This window comes from Ylistrum balloti, unplaced genomic scaffold (assembly GCF_031769215.1).
Source record: "Ylistrum balloti isolate Yb309-2 unplaced genomic scaffold, AGI_CSIRO_Ybal_v1 Utg371048, whole genome shotgun sequence".
NCBI classification, from domain to species: domain Eukaryota; kingdom Metazoa; phylum Mollusca; class Bivalvia; order Pectinida; family Pectinidae; genus Ylistrum; species Ylistrum balloti.
Genome location: NW_026782580.1, coordinates 1,320,934 through 1,342,911, shown reverse-complemented (window position 1 = coordinate 1,342,911; position 21,978 = coordinate 1,320,934). Strand labels below are relative to the sequence as shown.

Below are 21,978 nucleotides of genomic sequence, written 5' to 3'. Positions count from 1 at the left end.
CGATCTTAACACAAGAGTAATGAAGAAAATGTGATATGAACTTTAACTACTCACTCGTATAATAGAATGTTTTGCAAACGGAAATGAACAACATAGATGAAATATATTCGTCATTGATAGAAATAGATCTCTGTCTGCTTGACGGGCGGCTCTGTTTGATTGGTTACAAGGGATCAATGTGTCTCCCTATCTCCTTCACAGATCATGAGCCGTTTGGCTGATGTACCGGCTTCATTTATACAGACTTTCTACATTAATTCTCATATCTTCAATAAACATGTCAGATGGTATCGGTGAAATCGAATTCCTATTTCAATACACATTCGACATTGTATGCTTTCGAATCTCTGTCAAGAACAAGGAGATGAAAATTACTGGCAAGCATCCATTACGTAAAGAAGAGAGTAACATCCATGCCATTGTAGTATTTATAGCAAGCACTGTACAATTGTAAAGAAGTGTTTAAAGCGAGTAAGCGGTTTAACGAAAGAGTCCTTGAAGGAATGCGATGAGATTTTAGCTGATTACCGCAAATCGGTGAGTGTAAAATTTGTGACGCCGACAAGTCCGACTCAAGCACCCTTAATTACAAAATTTTACACTCTCTCTGTTAAGGATTTACGGTTTTAGGATCAAACGTGTTAATATAACACGTTTATCCCCTTAGCTCGTACACAGGCGCTAAGTCCACTGTAGAGGGACTTACGTCTAAATTGGATATATAAGGGAGCATTAATGTATCCGTTCAAGTATATCTATTGTGACATCGAGAAGAAATAATTAAAACAAAACTATTAGGAGAGCACAAAGAATGAGAACTGAGCATCTTACCTGAACATAACAGAAGATATACATCAACTTGAAAATAACCTATTGCTTATATTCTTTAATAGTAATCAAATGCATGGTTATCTAGGTAAGAAACCACAGGCCTATTTTCAGGATAGGCTTATTTGTATGTGAAAATGTGAAAATATGTGTAAAAATATCCACAGAGAAATTGCATGCTCTGCTCATCTGCTCATGTTTGAAACACATACCACTCAATACCCACAAATACCACTCAACAGCAACACATACCACTCAACGGCACCAAATACCACTTAACAGTAACACATACCACTCAACAGCAACACACGCCACTCAACAGCAACACATACCACTCAACAGCAACACATACCACTCAACAGCAACAAATACCACTCAACAACAACAAATACCACTCAACAGCAACATATACCACTTAACAGCAACACATGCCACTCAACAACAACACATACCATTCAACAGCAACACATACCACTCAACAGCAACACATACCACTCAACTACCACAAATACCACTCAACAACCACAAATACTGCTAAACATCTTTCAAAACTCTTCAACGGCATCGGTTACCCCTCAATAATAACACATAAGCCTTAACAAAACTATTTCTGTACAGGAAAATTAAGACCACATTCCATAAAGCCCTCGTGTCACAAAGAGGCGGGTTCATGGCTAAATGGTGGCAAGCTCGGCATGTCCGAGATCACGCACAGCGTGCCTCCCACAGAAATACAACGTATCGTTACGTTCAAGTTATGAGTTTAATATCTTTGGTGAACCCGCGATAATCCGGATTAAATCTAGTAATGTGCAACATGGATTTCCAGATCAGCAGTTACAATGCTTTGACAAGCAAGTTTGTTCGAAATGCGTTACACACCTTAACACTAAAGGGTTTAAGTCAAGGACAGTCGAATCAAAGTAGAATCAAACCCATATTGGATGTTATTGAGAATATATAGGAACTTAGATAAAACATCATCGCGTTATTATTTCGATCTAAATACAAGCATACAAGATAAAAATTCCTAATTTAGACTTCGTTCTATACATCGGGCCAAAGTCAAACTTTATCAATATCCTTTATCCGCCGATATAATCACTAAATTCATCCATATATACAGAAAATATCTGACACTTCAGAAATACAGAAGACCAATATGAAACATCTATGTCCGAGATTTCAGTGCACTAGGCTGAAATAACAGATCATATGGTCAAAATATTCCGACAAATGGTGAATAAATACTTAGAAATATTAACAGTTTGTCAAAGCACAAGGCCAAACTATCCGATCTAAGACTTGGTTATTACAGAGAGAAATTGAATTTCTATTGTTATGCAGCTAAGTCGAGAAACAGTTTGTAGAATCCATGGGAAAAAGTGTAAATGAATGTGTAGCTAAATAGAGAAAAAAAAGTCTTCATGGGTAAATTGCACAGTTGAGAAATATGTAATTTCAAATATGAATAACTGGAGAGAAAAGAAGTGGAAAAGACACGTGTAAGAAAATCTTCAACATCAAATAACTGAAGGGAATGGCATAAATCTACAGCACATATTAAATGAAAACGATGAAAAGATTTGGGAATTCTTGGTTATACTCCAGATAACCAGTGTCATGTCGGTGTTGAGCTGTCAGCCTTGATGAGAGGTCAACAACATACACGCATTCTCACTCGCTACTTCGTTACTTTACAATGATTTCCTGAGGTTTGGGGAAACGGTAGCAAAAGTGGTCCTTCAACAAGGGCCTCATTCATCTGCTTTGTCTGAAGGACACTCAGGAATTACTGTAGGGAGAACTTTAAACCGAGAAAGGGCTTTCATGCTATCGGCAGTATGTGACGGTAGTATTACACCAAGATATCACAGCAGGGTATCAGTTACTAATGTATATCATCGAGGGAAGTAATAACCTATTCTCTATAATATGATATACGTAATAAAACGAGGTGACACGGAGCAATACCACATCATATAAAGATTCGTGGTTACAGTAGACTAGGGAAGAGAACTAACACTGGTCTGTTATTTGATGTATTGATATCTACATATCATAGAGGTATACCCATCTGATTCAATCGGTTCTATAGAATTGCTATTACATTAATGACAGGAAACCTGCAACTGTTCGCCCAATCTAGACGTCATATTTCTGATAGAGATGTCAAGGAGTTATGAATGTCTCGATACTGGGCAGTACATGTCTTCTGTTGGCCAAACCGTCAATGGCCGAATATATTTGTAACTTGTCAAGTACATGTAACGTAAATTATCTATTTATTATGCATTTTTTCACCATGCACCAAGCCACTCTTTTGACACGAATAAAGGAAAAAGGGGGTGATTTTACCTCCACTTTGTCTTTAAGTCACTGTATTACGTATTGTTTTACCAAGTTTGCATTATCACTCGAGGTAACCATAATGGTAGAATTATCAGACATTATATAGGAGGAAAAGTGTGTACATGGTCAGGCAGTCACGTGACCGGGCAGGTATCGTTGCAATAAAAGGCAGGTAGGTTAGAAGACATGTAAGTCGAATAAGATTTCAAATTTAATACCAAATTATTTATTATACTTTCCGTGCTTTATTTTATTGGTCATGTATTATTATCTATTTTTAGCATTTTTTTTAGTCTGGAAAATACAGCATGATCGAAAAAGATTGCTGATATTCAGTGTACTTTTTACCAATAGACAGTAGCATCATATGACAACGGGTTTAACACGCAGAACTCCTTACTAGGATACCAATATCTAATGTACATCGTTTGGCAAGAGAGCCACGGTGGCCCCTGGGGCGACCATACAGACCATGTATTACTATTACTGATCACGAAATGCAAGAAGCATCAATTAATGTATGTTTCAAAACAGTGTAACCATTACGTCTGATTAAGATAGATGTGAATATTGTAAGTGAACTGGTATGGTATTGAGTAAATCATTTTGTTTGCGAACTACTCGCCAGCAGACAGAAATTACACATAATCAAATTTGATTACTTTGTCTGCTGGTGTAAGTTCTGTTTACCAATGTGCCATATGTATCAGTTAATCTTATATTGATTTCCAAACAAACCATATATGTATCGTGCGTTGTGAAAATGCAACAAGTACATTTTCTATGAGGTATCTAACACTTCCTAATTATTTCAAACAATGCCAGTTTCTAAATGCTCTGTAAGATTCATAATGAAACGATTTGTTCTACATCATGGAACAACAAAATAGCTGTATGGTGCAATTTAATTCATTGTTTGGCTCGACTACATCTCGCTGTAAATTTGTATTAAAAGGTGCTATTCACTTGTGTGTCTTTTGTATAATCTTCTTTGGCATTTTTTAAAGAAGTTAATTCAAAAATGGTGTTTACAACATAGATGAAATCTGTCGAACGGTGTTAAGGTAAATTGCAACTTCATACCGAAACAGACATCCAGATATTGTACAGATCGTAATGTAGAAAGTAGTAGTCTCTGTGAGTGTTAGCAATATCTTCAATACATTATCGAGAGCTCTGAAAGCATCATCTAACAGCAAGTTACAGTTCATGTTGTTGCGGAACTCGTGTATCGATCGCAAGATTATAATATAGATATAACAAGGATTTGTTTTCTGAATATATATAATGGTCACGATTCCACGTAACAGTTCAGGACGCATTTAACACAAACTATTTGCAATTTATAATAAGATACTGGTACAACTCTCCCAATGTATCTATTCTGAAATTTGTTTTCCATTGCTGGGAATCAATCTATTTACTTGGCTTGGCTGTATTTCCTGATAATGGTGTTTAAATCTTAAACCGTATGCGTGATATCAGTCCTTTTCTAATTCAAACTGTATATATATATTTTTACTTTTTTTTCTTCCTAATGCCTTTTGGTAATTCAAATCTATTTCTAAATCGCATTTGTATTGTACAATGTATTTCTAATTTTCCATCTTTTATATATTTGATTTTATGTCCTATAAGTTAGATGGTATTTCAGTACTTATTTTAAGCCCTATAACTTTGACGTCAGTTCAGTAGTGATTTCAAGCCCTATATGTTTGATATGAGTTCCTTTAAATCATATTTATTTGGAATCAATTTTATCTAATTAGTAGTATGAAACTTCAACATAAATATTATGCTACATATGTATTTCAAAACACTAATTCAAATTTTATATATCTACATGTACCGAAACTACTGGGTTTTTTCACATTTGCTGCAAGTAACTAAACTTCCGTCCGCTGGTTAAAAAACAAATAAAAACGTCGGATAATGAATATGAAAACATCTCAAGAATACAGCTTGCTGCTCTCGTGTATAAAGAGTCTATGTAGTCTGTGTTGGTTGCGATGGCTAATGAAATTTATTTCTAAAAAATGCTTTATAGTTGCGCATACACGTCCCTTTATGACCTCGCTACACAGAGATTGGAATCGCAGTCTACTGAGAACATGTTCCGCCAAACGTGTGCCGCTAAATCCGTCACTGATGTATCCAGAGATGTGTGGACATCATAGACTGGGATGTATTTACCGCCACGTCCGCACCTACACCGTACGCCATTTTATACTGTTCAACACCGATACAAAATATACAGGTTGTTGAGTGACTTCTTTATATTGTAAAATTCAAAGAATGTTGGATGTTGAGAGCCTGATTTATATCATTAAACACTTCCACAAAGTATGTTGGATGTTGAGAGCCTGATTTATATCATTAAACACTTCCACAAAGAAAGTTGGGTGTTGAGAGTCTGTTTTATATCATTAAACACTTCCACAAAGAATGTTGGGTGTTGTGAGTCTGTTTTATATCATTAAACACTTCCACAAAGATTATTGGTGGGTGAGAGCCTGTTTCGTATCGTTAAACACATATAAAAAGCCTGTTTTATATTGTTTAATACTTATACAAAGAATGTAAATTGTTGAGGGCCTGTTTTTTTTTTATCTTTGAATTTTTACTCAAAGAATTACGTCGTTAAGAGCTGGCTTTATATTGTAAAACACAAAATGAATAAGTGTTGTTTAGAGCATGTTATGAAGTGATAAACACTTAAACAAAGAATGGTGGTTGTTGATATTCTGCTTTATGTTGTTAAAACTTAGTCATCAAAATTTTAAAAATTCCCTGCATTTGATCTAAATTTTGTAAATTTGACATAATGCCGAAATTGACAGATAACGTGTAGACGCTTCAAACAGCTTAAATCACTGCTGTGACTTAGAAACATAAAAGAGTGACACAGATTTTGATTTGACTACTTATTGTACGGGAAGAATTGTTTAGTCTAAAATTGAATGGAATCAACTCAGTCTTAGTCGACAGGAAACTACAAACTGATAATGATTAAAGGTTAGAATGGGCTTGAAATATCTTTTGTTGAGTAGGAAGGATTCCTTATATACATATTTAGACTCTGTTGTTATCACTGACAGTGTTATGAGGCAATAATGAAAAAGTATATCAAACGATACATAAATAATTTGATAAACGTGCATAATTTTACACTGGTTCAAAACTTATATATCATATCTATTTGAAAAAATTAATGTCGCTGTCTGCAAAAACAAGGCTGTAGTGAGTGATCTCGATTTATAACAACTATAAACGCTAAGAATTGTTGTTTAACATGGATGGTATACAATACAAATATACACGTATACCAACATTTTCGGGCCGATTTCTGTATTGATATATCTGAAATATATGTCTAGCAGCAAATTCCGAATCACTTCCACAACTTTCTTCATTTAAAGTTTTTAAGTTATAGAACATTAAATGAACTTAACTGAACGTTACAGAGTTTATATTTCTCTTCCTGTGTAGATACATAGCAGTTAAACGCGGTCCTGCTGCTAATATCATTTACTCCTGTACCCAAGTCACCCGTACCGAGGTGAAATATTCCGGAAAAAATGAGCTTCACACGGAGAAGGATATGGACACCCTTAGAAAAAAGACACACGGTTTTAGAAATTTGTCAGAATAACTGGATTTCTTGTTTACAATGTACATATAATGATACCATTCCTAGGGCCATCTACCCTTGACATCAACCTCTCAAGAAAGAATTAACATGTACCCATTCAAACTGATAGACATTCAGTGTTAACGTCGGCTGAATGGGGATCAGTTCTCAAACACACAGTCCGTTTACTCTTATTTGAAGTTCAAATGACAATAGATGAAAACATGTTTCCATCTCATATCCTGCTTGGTATTGTATGTTTGGTGAATACACCGATGGACACCCGATAGACAGGGTCTTGCCCCTTCTTTTGCTTTTCCCGACGGGGGTTTCATCGAAATGGGGAGATAAAGTGGTATCTCTCTATCGGTCTATTAAGGGCACAGGCAGACTGTGTGATAACCTCTGACCCGCGAATTATTCGAAAGGGCTTCTTGCTCCTCGGATTCAATCACGGTAAGGCGAGATGAAATGTGATCATCTTGTTAAAGACACAATGTGAGAGAAAAATATCGCAGGTACCGCATTTTGTTCATGGTCTTGCACCAGGGCGAAAAACTTCAACCAGCTCCGACACATCCTTCCGCCTTGATGCTTTGATGTGCATTCAATTTGAAGTACAAAGAGCTGAAGTGTACAATTGTACGTATTGTATCGGCAGTCTATATTGAAAACACTTAAACGGAGTTTAATGTTGCACTAGATGGGGAATTCTACAGGAAAACACACTGGATGACTGATGTTTGTAAAGAAATGTGACATGACAACGTTATTTTTATCAGCCTACTCTCAAACTTTAAGCGTTCAATCATAATTACTCTATATTTCATTTATCAATGATTACCGAAACAAAACAAAAAACAAAAAAATAGAAACCAAAACAAACAATACAGCGTTTGGATGGGTTTTTTGGGGGGGAATGCGTGTTTAATTTCTTTCACTTAGGACACAATGAACATGTCTTCAACAAGACTAACTTACTCGGTCCTACATTTATCGAGTTCTTGACAAAGTGGTTTTCACCACATCTATGGCATCAACACATCGACCGCAGCTGAAATGAATACCCTGAATCAACCAGCGACGTGGGCAAACAGCCAGTCTTTTGGTAGCGTTCCTTAAGTAACTTTAGATTAGATTCAGACGGCCATGTAAGGAAAAATTCACTGATTTAAAAGTTTATACTCTAATTCAACTTGCAGTATGGCTCTGTTCTAACCAACGTATACAAGGTAAGTATATTAATACAATCAGGGAATCCCTAGCTATTTTTGATAAGTAAATATATTCCATGATCTAAAAAAAATATAACCACACACATACAATCATGCACTCAAGAGATTGAAGCCTTGAATGAATATATGAATGACTACACTAACCTGCTTCAGTGAGTTTAACATCAGTCAATGAACAAAAGAATACATTAATGTCAAATATGAAAATGTATATCATGAAGATAAAATGTCTTTTCATGTGCCACACTGTATAAATCTTATATCAAGGTTCCTGACAAAATTACTTTAACATAAAAATGAGAGATATAATTTGACCCTTATGACTAATTCAAATATTATCTTTGTCAAAAGAAGTGCTGCCGTTTCTTGAAGATGACAAGAAATTATTTACATTTTATCTATTCTTTAACAAAACTACTAGAGAATACATCCGCGTTCACAAAGTCATAATTTAAACTAATATTCCATAGAGTATTTTAACATGAATACATACTGAGATACTTAACAGAAAACGCCTTGCTGTTTACAGTGAAGTTGTATATTGATATTTTAAACAGGAGAAGTCTAATTATGATATATACGTTAATGAAGGTATGGCTGATCATCACACATGGATAAGACATACATACGTATATAAAGAGGTATTTGCCCGTATGCTATATATTTGTTGTTTTTTTTTCAATCTTTTGACAGTATTCGTCAGAAAATGATCGATTTATCAACAACTCAATCACAAATGTTCTATTTGACTTGAATTGTTCTGGGAGGGGAAGGGTCCCGTTTAAAGCTTTGATCTATCATTGAGAAACCTCCCTTCTAAACACTTCGTCCTTAAGAAGAATATATTGCCTATTTGCCACATTCCTGTTCCGACCCTTATTCAGAGAAAAGTGTTCTCCGTTTTATTGTAATGTCAACAGACTATAAATGCATTTGAATCGAGTTGCATACATAATAATATCACCATTTCCATAAGAAGGTGATAAACCGCATATCCCATTGCCGCTATCATATAGAATATCATTCCAATGACGCTCTCTACACTTCCAATGATGTACACAGCTAGGTGGGCTTCGATTTGGATTTTTTTAAAGCGAGCAGATGTTCGCTTTGTAAAAATGTTTCTTAATATCAACCGCTATAAAGTTTCATTGGCAGGGCTTACATAGCAATAAAACAAGTTATGTCAAAGGACAAATCTAAAGTTAGATAATGCAGGATATTGTAGAATATTTCATGCACGGATGCATTTCGACCTAAAAACTTGTCCTAAGACACTGCCGTTTGAAGCAAGCGCAACAAGTGCGATATGAAACAGTGTGAAAAAGGACAGCTTCATTAGCATAATCCTTAGCTGTTTCACTGTGGCACTATCACCGTATAGGTCAATACATCGTGAGATCACTGAGAATCTATATTGACGTTCTAGTTCATCTGTAATAAATCACATCTTGTGTCAAGTAAACTGCTAGCCTTTATCTATAGACATAACAGAGCTATATTGTTCGTGCTCGTTTGTTAATATCCATACATAGACTCATAATTAGACTATATACAGGCATACACACAACATTTCTGGGGACTGGATACTGCATGTTATAGAGAAATGTCGGACATCTTTAGATTGCATTCAATTCATATGAAATGTTCATTTCGTCAAAGTAGATGAGATAATTAATACATGAAAAGCGAGTCTTGTTGAAGTGAACTAAATTGTACATATGAAATGCTAGTCCGGTCAAAGTAAATCGAATCTAATACATAACATGTTGCTCCGGTCAGATTGAATTATATCTGACACACAAATAAAATGTATTTAATTCATTTAATGTTAGTCTAGTCAGAGTGAAATATGTTAAACACACAAATAAAATGTATTTAACTCATATAGTATTAATCTGGTCAGAGACATTTGTATCTTTATATAAAAAATGTTAGTTTGGTCAACTCGTGTGATGCGTATTTAAAATATGAAATGTTAGTGTGGACAAGGTAAACTGTCCAACACATAAAATGTTAGTTTAGTCAGTTACATTACTACATTTAACACGTGAAATGATAACCTGCTCAAAGTAACCTACATTGAGCATAATTAAGGTTAGTCAGTTAAAAGTACACTGTATTCAAAACATGTTGTTAGTCTAGTCAAAATCGATCGTGGTTATTGCGTAGTGTATATGATGTTGTCTTGGTTCTCTTCATAAATCATTCAGTAGTGTGGTGACTATTCAATTGACAGGAGAATTGTGTTGTTCTATCGTGTGTTTAGTAAAAAAATTCCCTCCATTCCTTACGAAATTACAGTACAAGTTTAAGTGAATGAGATGCATGTGTTAACGTGATATGCTGTCAGTCATAACTAATAGTACATTGGTGATGTAACTCACCCGTCGGCCTGCTTCGTTGTTATGAAGATTCATTAACATCCTGGCCAATTCCCGCGACCCACGTTTATGGTTTTTATCCTTTTCTCGTACATCCACGAAGTATTTAGCGAAATTGTACCCGTACTCTATATTATCACCACAGCCGCCCCAAATCCAACCTCGTTTGAGTTCTTTAGGACGCATGGCCTTGCTACAGCCACACCGAGACAGCTCGCCCTCCCGACACGCCCGACTCACAGCATGGACCACACCAGCGGCCGAGATAGCGTGAGTAAATGCAGCTTCTCGACTGGCTGAAATGTAGAAAAAAATGGATTAAACATAAATATATATTGAAGATATTGCATGGGTGTTCATTCATATGAGATTCATGAACAGTCTTTGTTTTTTTTGTTATTTAACCGAGCCTCTCTTCGAGTTTTGAAAATATCATTTTAAATGGCAACGAAAGTAAAAATGTATGCCTCGCATTAATTTAATATTTTTGTAAACAATATTGAAAATCTTATTTTTTTCTAACATAAAATTTATTCTTTATTATTTGACGTCACAATGCATATACAGCTACGGCGTCGTGACATCACAATGGAAACAAAGGGGATCTCCCGCTTGGTCAAATCATCACGAAAAAAGGGTGTTATTTCACTGATATGTTTTATGTGAAAAATGACATTTTCTATAAATAGAAACGTAAAAACAAATTTTTGGGTCGATTACTTAGGTGAGAAATATGCCCACAACATATTAACCAGTCACGGTTTTTTCTATTCCAATAAAACATGCCGACGTCCCGTACATGAAACAAGACCATATTACCATGGAGACGCTGGAAATAAAACCAATCTGTCTTGTGTTACAAAATTTACAGTAAAAACTATATTGTCTATAACTCAGTAATACGCCGTATGTTTTGGGAAAAACAATCGTATAAATGTTTTATTTGTGAATCAAAACTGATTTATGGAGGAATAATGACATTTATAACCAAACAACACTCACAATAGTTTATCATAAAAACACCATTGAGGAATACATCTTCCCTACAACACTAACCATCGCTTATAAAGTACGCAGGCGATGAAAATGTTTAATTGTCACAATATTTACGTAATAATGTATCATCTGATTTAGTAATGATAACCTACAATGATAACATCCCATAAAGTTCATTTTAATAGAAAATAAAATACGTTTTCAGATGTTGATATGTAAAGGTTTTTTTGGATGCATTATAATTTAGGTTTTTTTCTGAAAGTATAAACACAACTATGCTATTTCCAGCATCGCTGAACCACGCTCTACACTAAATAATATGTCTAACTGATTTCAAATTCAAATCCTAATGGATATTCAATGCAATCCTTTTCAATTACTGATCGAAACACTGATAATTGTTATCCCTGTGCTGCTTTGATTCTTATGAAGTATAGGGAAAAGCCTATATCTATAATTAATAGTTATAATAAGTAAATCGCGAAGCTCCAGTTATAAGAAAATATAAAATCGTGGTATTTTTTTGTTCTTTTTTATCACCGAAGTTCAGGAAAACGATTTTTAAAAATGAAGAAATCGTTATAAAAAGCTAACGTAACTTTATACAGCAGTAGATCATGTTTACATTACTTCAATTTTCATTTTAAAACTTGATAACGCCCTCGTATTGAAGTGATGAGCCGTCGTGATTCAATCGACTGGGTTGTCATTTATATGACACCGTGATCAGGTAACACGCTATCAACTTACCAAGGAATAAGGAAAACCTGTCACAGTTTGATTGAAGTATGACAAATATATTCAACTAAGTTAGAACAGCTCAATCGGTAACATCATCTAAAATATCACAAATCACCTGGTGAAATTATAGATTTATTCACTTATAGAAATCAAAACGCAGAAAAATATGTACATTCATATTAATAAAAAAAAAGATCTATAGCGGATATAGAACTAAAAATTGATCACAGAAAGGAAAGTGAAAATAAAATAAAATTAATCTATGGATCCCTGATGAAGGACGCGTCAATCAAATTATGTAGGCAATGTTTCCGACTTATTGTAAATCACACGTAACGCATGCGTGTATTCTATCGCTTAAAATATCATACTGCGTTTAATTAAGTACCGAAGTTCGTAAAGGTGTTTTCAACAACGAGTAGTTAGTATTTTATTACCTATAATTTCTTATTGTGCCATTTGAACCATCTCATATCATTATTTTATAATTGGTAATACATAGCAATATCAATTATGATTTTATAATAAACATTTAAACGATAGAATAACCCAATACCTTCATACATGTATGTATAACGGAATTCTTGAAATATAAAAAAATATATCAAAATATTTATAAGATAAGTTATTGATAAAGCGTCAGGTGTTGATGGATTTTGTACCTTCCAGATGATACAGACACTAAGCAATAGATAAATAAAGTAAATAACACCTTTCCGTTTTATTTATTAACGTAGTACCTTAATATATTTTCATTTACATATTCAAATTAAATCATTTGTGATAAACACTTTGTCTCTAAGACAAAATATGTTAGAATCGGAACAATTGCAGTTTTAATCTGGTCAAGGACAATCAGAACATCGAATGCCCTGATATAGAGGTCTGCATAACCTACAGCTTTGTAAACATCCTGTTTCATAAAAATTCTTTAATATCTAAGAACAGACCATTTTTCATTGAATATGATCGCCCCTGTTTAATTTTTGTTCATTTGTTATTTTCCTAACTGTGGTGGACTTCTGTGTCAATATCTGTTCTCTGTAGTACCTGTTAGGTAGTTTATAACAAGCATACATTATATCAGTACTTTATACAGTACATCGGACGAGAATATGTTATATATTGTAATAATATACAATAAAAATACTTCGTTATGCTATCCTCCAATATCATAAATTAGGGATAACACATCCTTGCAATACATTTACTGAATATTTCCATACTAAGTAATAAACAAATACATTTTTTTATTGTCAAACATCTAAATCAAAGTAATTTATCAAATACTTTAAAGTTGATCGGGCGTTTGTTTGTTTGTTTGTTTGGTTTTTTTTCTATATTGTTCTAGTATTGCTTGTATTTTTATTTTTCATGTAAACCTGATAGAAACTGAAGTCAGACATTTGAAAATGACGTAACCAAGTAATCACTCTAGACTAATACAGATTAAACTGCCTCAGGATAATTCAGGACTGCAATGGTAAAATTTCAGGTCATGTGAATTATCATCAACTTTACCTACTCTAAGAAACTCTGGATTCTGATCCAAGTTGCCTGACCACAGGTGTGATGTGAACTGCGGTGTTTTTACTTGTCGTGAGGTGTGATGAGAACTGAGCGGATTTTACCTGTCGTAAGGTGTGATGAGAACTGCGGTGTTTTTTACCTGTCGTGAGGTGTGATGAGAACTGAGATGAATTTTACCTGTCCTGAGATGTGATGTGAACTGTGGTGTAATTTACCTGTCCTCAGGTATGATGTGATCTGCAGTGTATTTCACCTGTTCTAGGGCTATCAGGAATCTAGAGTGGAAATACCTACCCTAAGGTTATTCTGACGATATTTATCACTCCTGTATATGATCCTGATATCGCCCCAAAATACATATCGATTGTTCTCACAAACCCGCACCAAACATACAGTAAACAGCTCCAAGCATGCTGTGACATTCGGATTTTGTGGTTCATATTCACGAACAATCATTGAACAATGATACCTATTATGATGAATTAATGATACCAACTGATCTCTTAATCATTTCTTCTCACGAGATAAATAACCTATTTACTGATATATGTGCGTTTTTTCAAAACTAGATAATTTCCCTACATTAGACTTAAGGCACAAGAACAGATAAACGATCACAAAATAAAACGTTTAACGATAACTGCCACCCCAACCATGAACGCGACCAAACCCAGAGGTAGCTCCACTCCGGGACAATAACAATGGGAAGAAAGAGCTTTGTGTTTTAGTGAAAGCCAGAAAAGCGGAATACTTGGTGGTCCTTTTCCTCTGCTGCCGATAGCGATAGACCCAGGGGACCTTTCTGGATGTTCTAGCTTGCAGAAACTATTTCTTAAATTGCTTTTCCATACCTCATATCTTACGGATTACGTTTGAAATCGCAAAGATTTTTTTCGAGTCGACGAGAAATCCCATATGTCTGGGTCTCTCTCAACTAGTTGATATTACATCAAGCAATTAAATACGCGAAAAGGGAATATTTTGACTGATGCTTCATACAACGTGTTTTTTTGTCTGACATTTCGTAAAACGTCGAGCCGCCATTTTGTATAAAAAGTAGTGTCTGCTTCCCAACACGTACGCTATAACGTAGTAGGAGACGAGAGTTACAGTGCAACTGAGACGTTCCATATTTCACCACAAAAACAAAGACTGCTAACACTATTTCTATAAAAATATCGAAGACAATCGAGCAAAAGACAACCTGTCTTTAGACTTAACATATATGTTTGATAACAATGGTGATAAATCTCACGGCTGTAAAATGCTCATAACTGTTGAAACCGGAGTTTAACATCGTCTTAAATTGCCAAAGTACACGGCAGACGGGACGTCAGGGAAGGCGTTTATAGTATCGATAAAGACAACAAAATATAATAGGAATTCTTTGGAGTTTTTATTGGTAAATCAGAATAGGATGACCTGCATGATAAACGATCCAGCGCGATTCCTTCAATCTATAGCTAACATATGTCTCTTTCGGCTCATAAAGATAACATCTTGTACCTTGGAGCTATATCATCTTCATTCGTTCCAATATCTTCCGTATTATTGACAATCATTTATTATACTGTCATAAAGCTTGGTCTTTTTCATGTTGCAATGCCCTTGCTGAATAACAATTCCGACTGGACGACTTTTAATCTACCGTATCTATTACATTATCGAACCGTGAGATAAAAGTACGCCGTATCGTACCATGGATGACCTGTTGATATTTCTAATACCAGAACACCCATTCCTTTCCATTGGCGACACAGAAAACAAGATGTGTTGTGTCAGAATCGTCGGATTCTTACCTAACTCAGTATTTTCTCTTGATTTCTGAACCGAATACCCTAGTTCAGGCATCAGAATCTGTTGCCTATCTTAAGGTTACTGATTACGTTGCTACCTGATAGCCCCGCTGTGTTATCAACAGGATTGTCTTGATACCAACATCTAATTGTCTATAAATGTTCCCTTGTCTAGTATCTCGTACCAAAACGACTTACACAGAGAAAATTTGCAATCCTTTTCATAATCGTTTTCTGTCGAATGCAATACAAAGTGATGATAATAACATCCATAAAAAGACTAACTGCGTTCAATTTTGCGACTATTACGAGATAATTTTCTAACCGGAAGTATTCATCAACCCGGCCTTTATCTAGTCAGTTATTTAGGAGTCTACACTGGGCTAGTATATAGCAGTATTTGTTACCTGACGAGACACAAAATGAATCCAACTGATAAAGACAAACTCGGCAGTGTTCATGCGTTACCTGCCAATCCAAGATCCATTAAGACACATAACTTTACTATGAGTTTGTCAATAAAAAACACGAAATCAGTTCTCAAGCTCTATTAACATTATCTGATCATGACCGTTAACCCAGGGCAAAGAATCCAGTGTCCAATGTAGGAAAATGAACAAGTTAATACGAGTTTGAGATGTGCCTGCACGACTATTCGTTTCTAATCATAGCATACAAGGTTAGCTGTGTGCCTTCATTTGGACTTTGGTCCAATCGTGCAGTTGAAAAAAGAATTAATAGATTGACGGAAAACTAACAACTAATAGTGTACTTATGTTAGTAAAGTATGTAATGGAAACTTTGATACCAATATTCAAATATATACGTGCTTCCATCTTTGAAAACTGGACGTTTTTCTTAAAGTGATTGTCCAAAATAATTATCACAATTACAGTTTTTAATACTTTTAATAATTCTGATGGAGTGAATGTGTGAATTTTAATGAGAAAAAGTATTCTTAAGACGCAATAAATCGACTTAGTCCTGAAAAAAATAGAAGTCTTTGAGATGTAGTGAAGGGCTATTACGTGGTGAGTACTGGGCATTGTCTGTTACATATGATGTTTGTCTATTTAATGACGTGTACTGGACATTGTATGAAAGTGTCTGTAAGATGATGTACATCTATTCATCGATGAGTACAATGTATGTAGATATGTTCTCCATGACAGCAAATAGTGTTGTATTTTTACCTTATCATCTAATAGATAGTTCATGATATGTTTATTGAAACAAATCTACTGGTATATCAGCACAATAAGATATTGACATCTAAGACGTAGGAAAGTGATAATTACCTCTTTCTAAAACAGGTCCAAAGACGGAGTTGTCTCCTTCGATTGTCGAGCAGTTCCACCGCCTATGACCAAACTGTACTTGACACTCGGCAATGCCAAGCTGGGCACCCCTCCCCACACTGGGCATATGATCCTGGTAAAGCTGGCACAGCCTTACCTGCCCAGGGGAAAGTCCCCTTAGCTTAGGACACAAGGGCTGAGAGCCAAGAATATATAACTGTGGATTCTTCCAGGACTCAAACTTTCCAGCAAGACTCCTATATAATAATTAATATCAAAATACATTATTAATCATTCATTAAAAAGTTGGCAGTTTTCAGTTTCTTGTAACTTGTACAAATTAAAGAAGCCTAAAAGGAAAATGTAACAAACTTCACACTAACTTCATATTAGAATATTTACAATTTATAACTGCAATTGACTATATGCTGAATATAAAGTTCTTAAAGCAGGTTAAATTTAGCCAAAAGTTTGTTTCAGAACATTAGACGAGAATATAGTTTGTTTTACATATGGCTTTAACATTATTACACACGTTCAAGAAAATACATAGATTTTGAAAATTATGAAATATAACGAATTATGGAGTTAGTATACGGCCTCTCCATTCAGATTTTGACATTTCTTTCCATCACTTAAGATTTTTTTCCCGTCACCTCCTACTCTTCATAAATCAATGAGTCCTAGAAATTAATCTAATGCTGTGTATCTAAAAGGTCTGATATATTATTATTTATATTTAACAAAGATGAAAGAATTTAGTTCCAAAAACCTTAATTAAAAAGTGATAAGTGATGTGTTCAATACAATATGTAATGTTTCAATCTTTAATTAGCTAGACTAAGATAGAAATAAGGTCATTTGAAATTGAAGTTCAGAAAATTCATTGGTAGTGACACGGTTCAGAATATACACATGTACTTCACGTAATTCCTTAAGGTATTAGATATATGAAATCAATGAATCAATAGGTTAGTGCATCTCCCAACTAGATTTTGATAACTTCGGATTGTTTTCAGTCACCTCCTTGCTTCAAAATTGAGGCCCTTAGTATCAATGACGAGTCTAAGAAGAACAAAGCAGCTGCATAATGTAGCTCAGTTCACTGTTTGGCTTTACTGTATCGAACTCTGTTTGTATTAAAATGTGTTATTCACTTGTGTGTCTTTTGTACAATCTGTAATTTCAATATTTTTATCAAATTGAAACACTTTAAACCCATTGCCAATATTTGTAAAATAATTTCTAATGAAATGAATTCACTACATCATCCGATTTAAGATCAATTATAAGAGTTCCATAAATACAACATGAATTATAATATATATATTAATATTATATACACTCATCTGTGATGGATATTAATAGTATAGACTTAATTATGATTAATCTATTCTATTAACTCATTAAACATTAAATTATATCATACATGTTTTCATTACACATATATCACGTAACGTTATTAAAGATGGCATGTTAAAGTATGACAAAAATTCATTTCTCATATTCAGCGTTTGGAAAACAAATTTTGATCATGAGATAGTGACCATATTGATTATATATCTACCTTATAACCTTATTTATCAAAAATATATAAGAACAGCTTTTCTATTATAAAGATCTAGTTTACAATTCTATAAAATTATCTTAGTATATATCCATATCTATTAGGCAGCTTGGAATCAAAACGTTAGCAAACTACCGTGCTGATTTCATATTTTTGATTATATATACATATTTAAACTTTTTACTATAAATCTGTTAAACAATCTTAACTATAATGACGTGTATTTGTAAACTTTTGTTGTAAATCTATAATACAATCTTATCTATTATATTTTTAATTAGCTTTTGTAATAGATCTGTTATATTACATCATCTACTATGAATTTGTTATATAAACTTGTTTGTAATAGATCTGTTATATTACATCATCTACTATGAATTTGTTATATAAACTTGTTTGCAATAAATCTGTTACAGTACGTTATCTACTATGAATTTGTCATATAAATTTTTGAAATAGATATTTTATATTACATTATTACTATGAATTTGTTATATAAACCTGTTTGTAATAGATGTTATATCTACTATGATTTTGTTATATAAACTTGTTTGCAATAAATCTGTTACAGTACGTTATCTACTATGAATTTGTCATATAACCTTTTTGTTATACTATACTACCTTATCTACTGTAAATGTTTGTTATAATTTCGTTACACAGCCTTATTTGGTTTATGTTATTATTGAGTTACGTCCAATTAAGACTTTTTTCTATATTAAATCTATTATAAAGTTTTATGAAAATTATGTTACACGATCTTATCTATTATGTCTTAAATAAATTATCAATCTCTCAAATAGAATACATATCATTATGTATATTAAACACTTGTAAACTTATTTATCATAAATTTGTTTTAAAACTTTTTGAAATAAATCTACGACAAAACATTTTACTGGCAAAATCACATCGTTAATATATTAAGATATAAAGTTAGAATGAAATGATAAGCATTTGAACAACTAATATGTTTTCAAATTAAATGTAATATTCTATCTAAACGATATAGAAATAACAGCATCTGTGTGATAGTGAGGTTTCTTTATCACAATCAAGTATCAGCGGTATCTAATTTGAAGTGCTGTATCTTTCTAGGCACTCGACCGCGAGTTCATAACACTTAAATGTTACGGGAAAATGCCAAATTCATGATTAAACCTGGATAGTGTTGATCAATAAAATGTAAACACACACAGGTATACAGATGGATTGAATTAGTCTGATTCAGCCTATTCAGATACTACCACAAAGTATTAATTGAAAAGTAAAAAGACTTTTTCAGACAACAAATTGTACAGTCTCATTAAAATACACGAATTCGTTCTATTTATAAAAAGAAAAGCTACATTTTTTCTAGACGACGTAATACTAAATGAAATTTATGAACAAGTAGAAAAGAAACACATGTTCTTGTGTTTCACAAAGTAATTTTGATGTGTTTGAAATCTTGGAGTGATATACAGGTAAATAGGGGGTTCATGTGTCGTATTAAGACAATTGATAGGAAGAGAGCTGTGAAGGTTGGTGTGTTATGTACATTATCGATTGTGTTGCCGCTCACCTGTACAGGTAAACTCGTGGAGAAGGCGGTACATGCTTCTGATATGGATATCGCGGGCTATATTGTATAATAATGATGTCTGTTTATCTTCCAGCCATTTTTGAGTGTTTAATTGAGGTCAGAAGAAAATCATCAATTATCTATAAGCAGACGGCAGTGTCACAGTTGTCACCCTCGCACTATTGATTCGGGAGAGCACTTTACAAACTTAGGGCTCAAGGGTAAATCCTGTATGGGCACTCTGCTCGACCAAGGTATAAACAAAAAACGCTTCTCGCTTCTCTTTCTTCTACATTGCCTTTGTTAAATTGTATACCTGTTTTGTCGCCTGAATATTTTAGATTATCTCGACAATTTTGTTCCAGTGTACACATTGTATATGATATTTATTTTAGTATATTTCGTAGGTGTGTGTATGGTATGTGTATAATACATTTTCTATCTGTATATAGTCAATGGTTAGAAGGAATGTGTCCTACGTTGATCTATGTTAGGCTAATCCGGACAATTTTGTCAATAAAGGCCGATTTCAGTGTTTACTTATTGCTGATTTAAACCGTTCGCAATATCCGTGATAGTAGTTGATGAATGAGAGGGAGGGTTTATCTTCTTTATAAATAGTAATTCACAACAGGTAACAAAAGAACTAGGCAAACGACTGTATATTTATGTATTTCATTACACAACACGGTCATCTATATGCATTCTGTAATACTTCAATACCCCCTATCGTATTTTTTGTGTGTTTGAATGCTACAGAAATATATAGCGAAAGTGATGTAAACTTAAACGTCGATTTCAAAATAAAATATCAAATTTTGAAAAAAAATTAATTAGAAAAATGTAAGATCATAGATTACTTACCACCAAATATCGCCGACAGCAGAAACAAGAAAAGCCTGTAATATTCCCAATAGAAGCACGATTCCTATGCCTTGCCACCGTGTCATTCCTAGTGCCATTTTGGCATATCACTGACGTACGACTTCCCGAGGTTCTACGGACGGAAACAACAATGTGAGGTAATACATATCTCATTGATAAATCCCATGCTAAGCATCCTCCGACAAACTATATCACAGTCCCCCCTCAAATTACTACTTCTTCCACAGCGTGCACGTGGCCCGAAATATTCACTACATGGTGGGTAAGATGTACACAGAAAGAATCGGACTGACGAGTGATTAAAATTCACAACAAATCATGTTAAACGCACACACACACTCCCATGATATTTTTGCGAGTGATCTCAAGGCATCATTGCCCCTCCAACAGAGGTGGCACTCGACCTGTGATTGATGGAACGGAGCAGACGACTCCTCTGACGCTAGCTCGTCTCTGATTGGTCCATATCCACTCACATCCTAAGCGATTCAAATGTTTTTCTCGATCTGTCCATTCGAGACCTGTACACTAATGATAATTAAAAAATAGCTTCTTCTCTTTTTATCTGTTGATTTTTTCCGTTTTGTTTGTCATATGAGAGCGCCAGTTTGCTTTGCGAGTGTGTTACGGGGTTTAATAAGGTTCGTCCCTGTGTACGATTGAACCGTATAGGAGTACAGCCGTAGAGGGTATTATGAAGGAGCGTCGATATTATCCTTTCTATGCACATGTACACTGTAAGCGGGATGATAGGAAACATATAATATTCACAAACCATGAAATAAGGCAGGCTAACAGGACAATATCCATGAGCGTAAATATGTGTGTCAGTTGACTTTAGTCAGTATATGATGATCAGAAGGGCTCGGGGGCTGCCGCTTGGAGGGACACAATGAGCAGCCATGCATACACGATAGGGCCCATGTTGCCTATAAATGCTACAGTAACGTAACAAATCTTCTCCCGTTGAATTGTGCTGATGAAAACTGCTATCAAACCATGATACGGTCTTTATATACGATAAGTGCATGTGAAATCAGATCGCGTTTCACATCGTACACGGAATATCGTAATGAAAGTTATCATTTTTCTTCTTACCCTAAAATGATATATTTATTGCCTACAAAGTGGCTTTCTTACCTCTCAGTAGGAACTGTGTATGATGTGTATT

The 21,978-nt window shown here is 34.3% G+C and overlaps 1 protein-coding gene across 1 annotated transcript in view; it reads right to left on the bottom strand.

Moving 5' to 3' along the window:
• The window catches only part of LOC132560324 (protein Wnt-5b-like), a 45,004-nt gene extending 24,120 nt beyond the window's left edge, over window positions 1-20,884 (bottom strand). The window contains exons 1-3 of the mRNA XM_060224997.1: window positions 20,787-20,884; window positions 16,792-17,048; window positions 10,434-10,726 (exon numbers count right to left, since the gene is read on the bottom strand). Coding sequence (XP_060080980.1) covers window positions 10,434-10,726; window positions 16,792-17,048; window positions 20,787-20,884 — 648 coding nt within the window. The remainder of the gene's footprint in view (window positions 1-10,433; window positions 10,727-16,791; window positions 17,049-20,786) is intronic.
• Window positions 20,885-21,978: the final 1,094 nt, after the last annotated feature.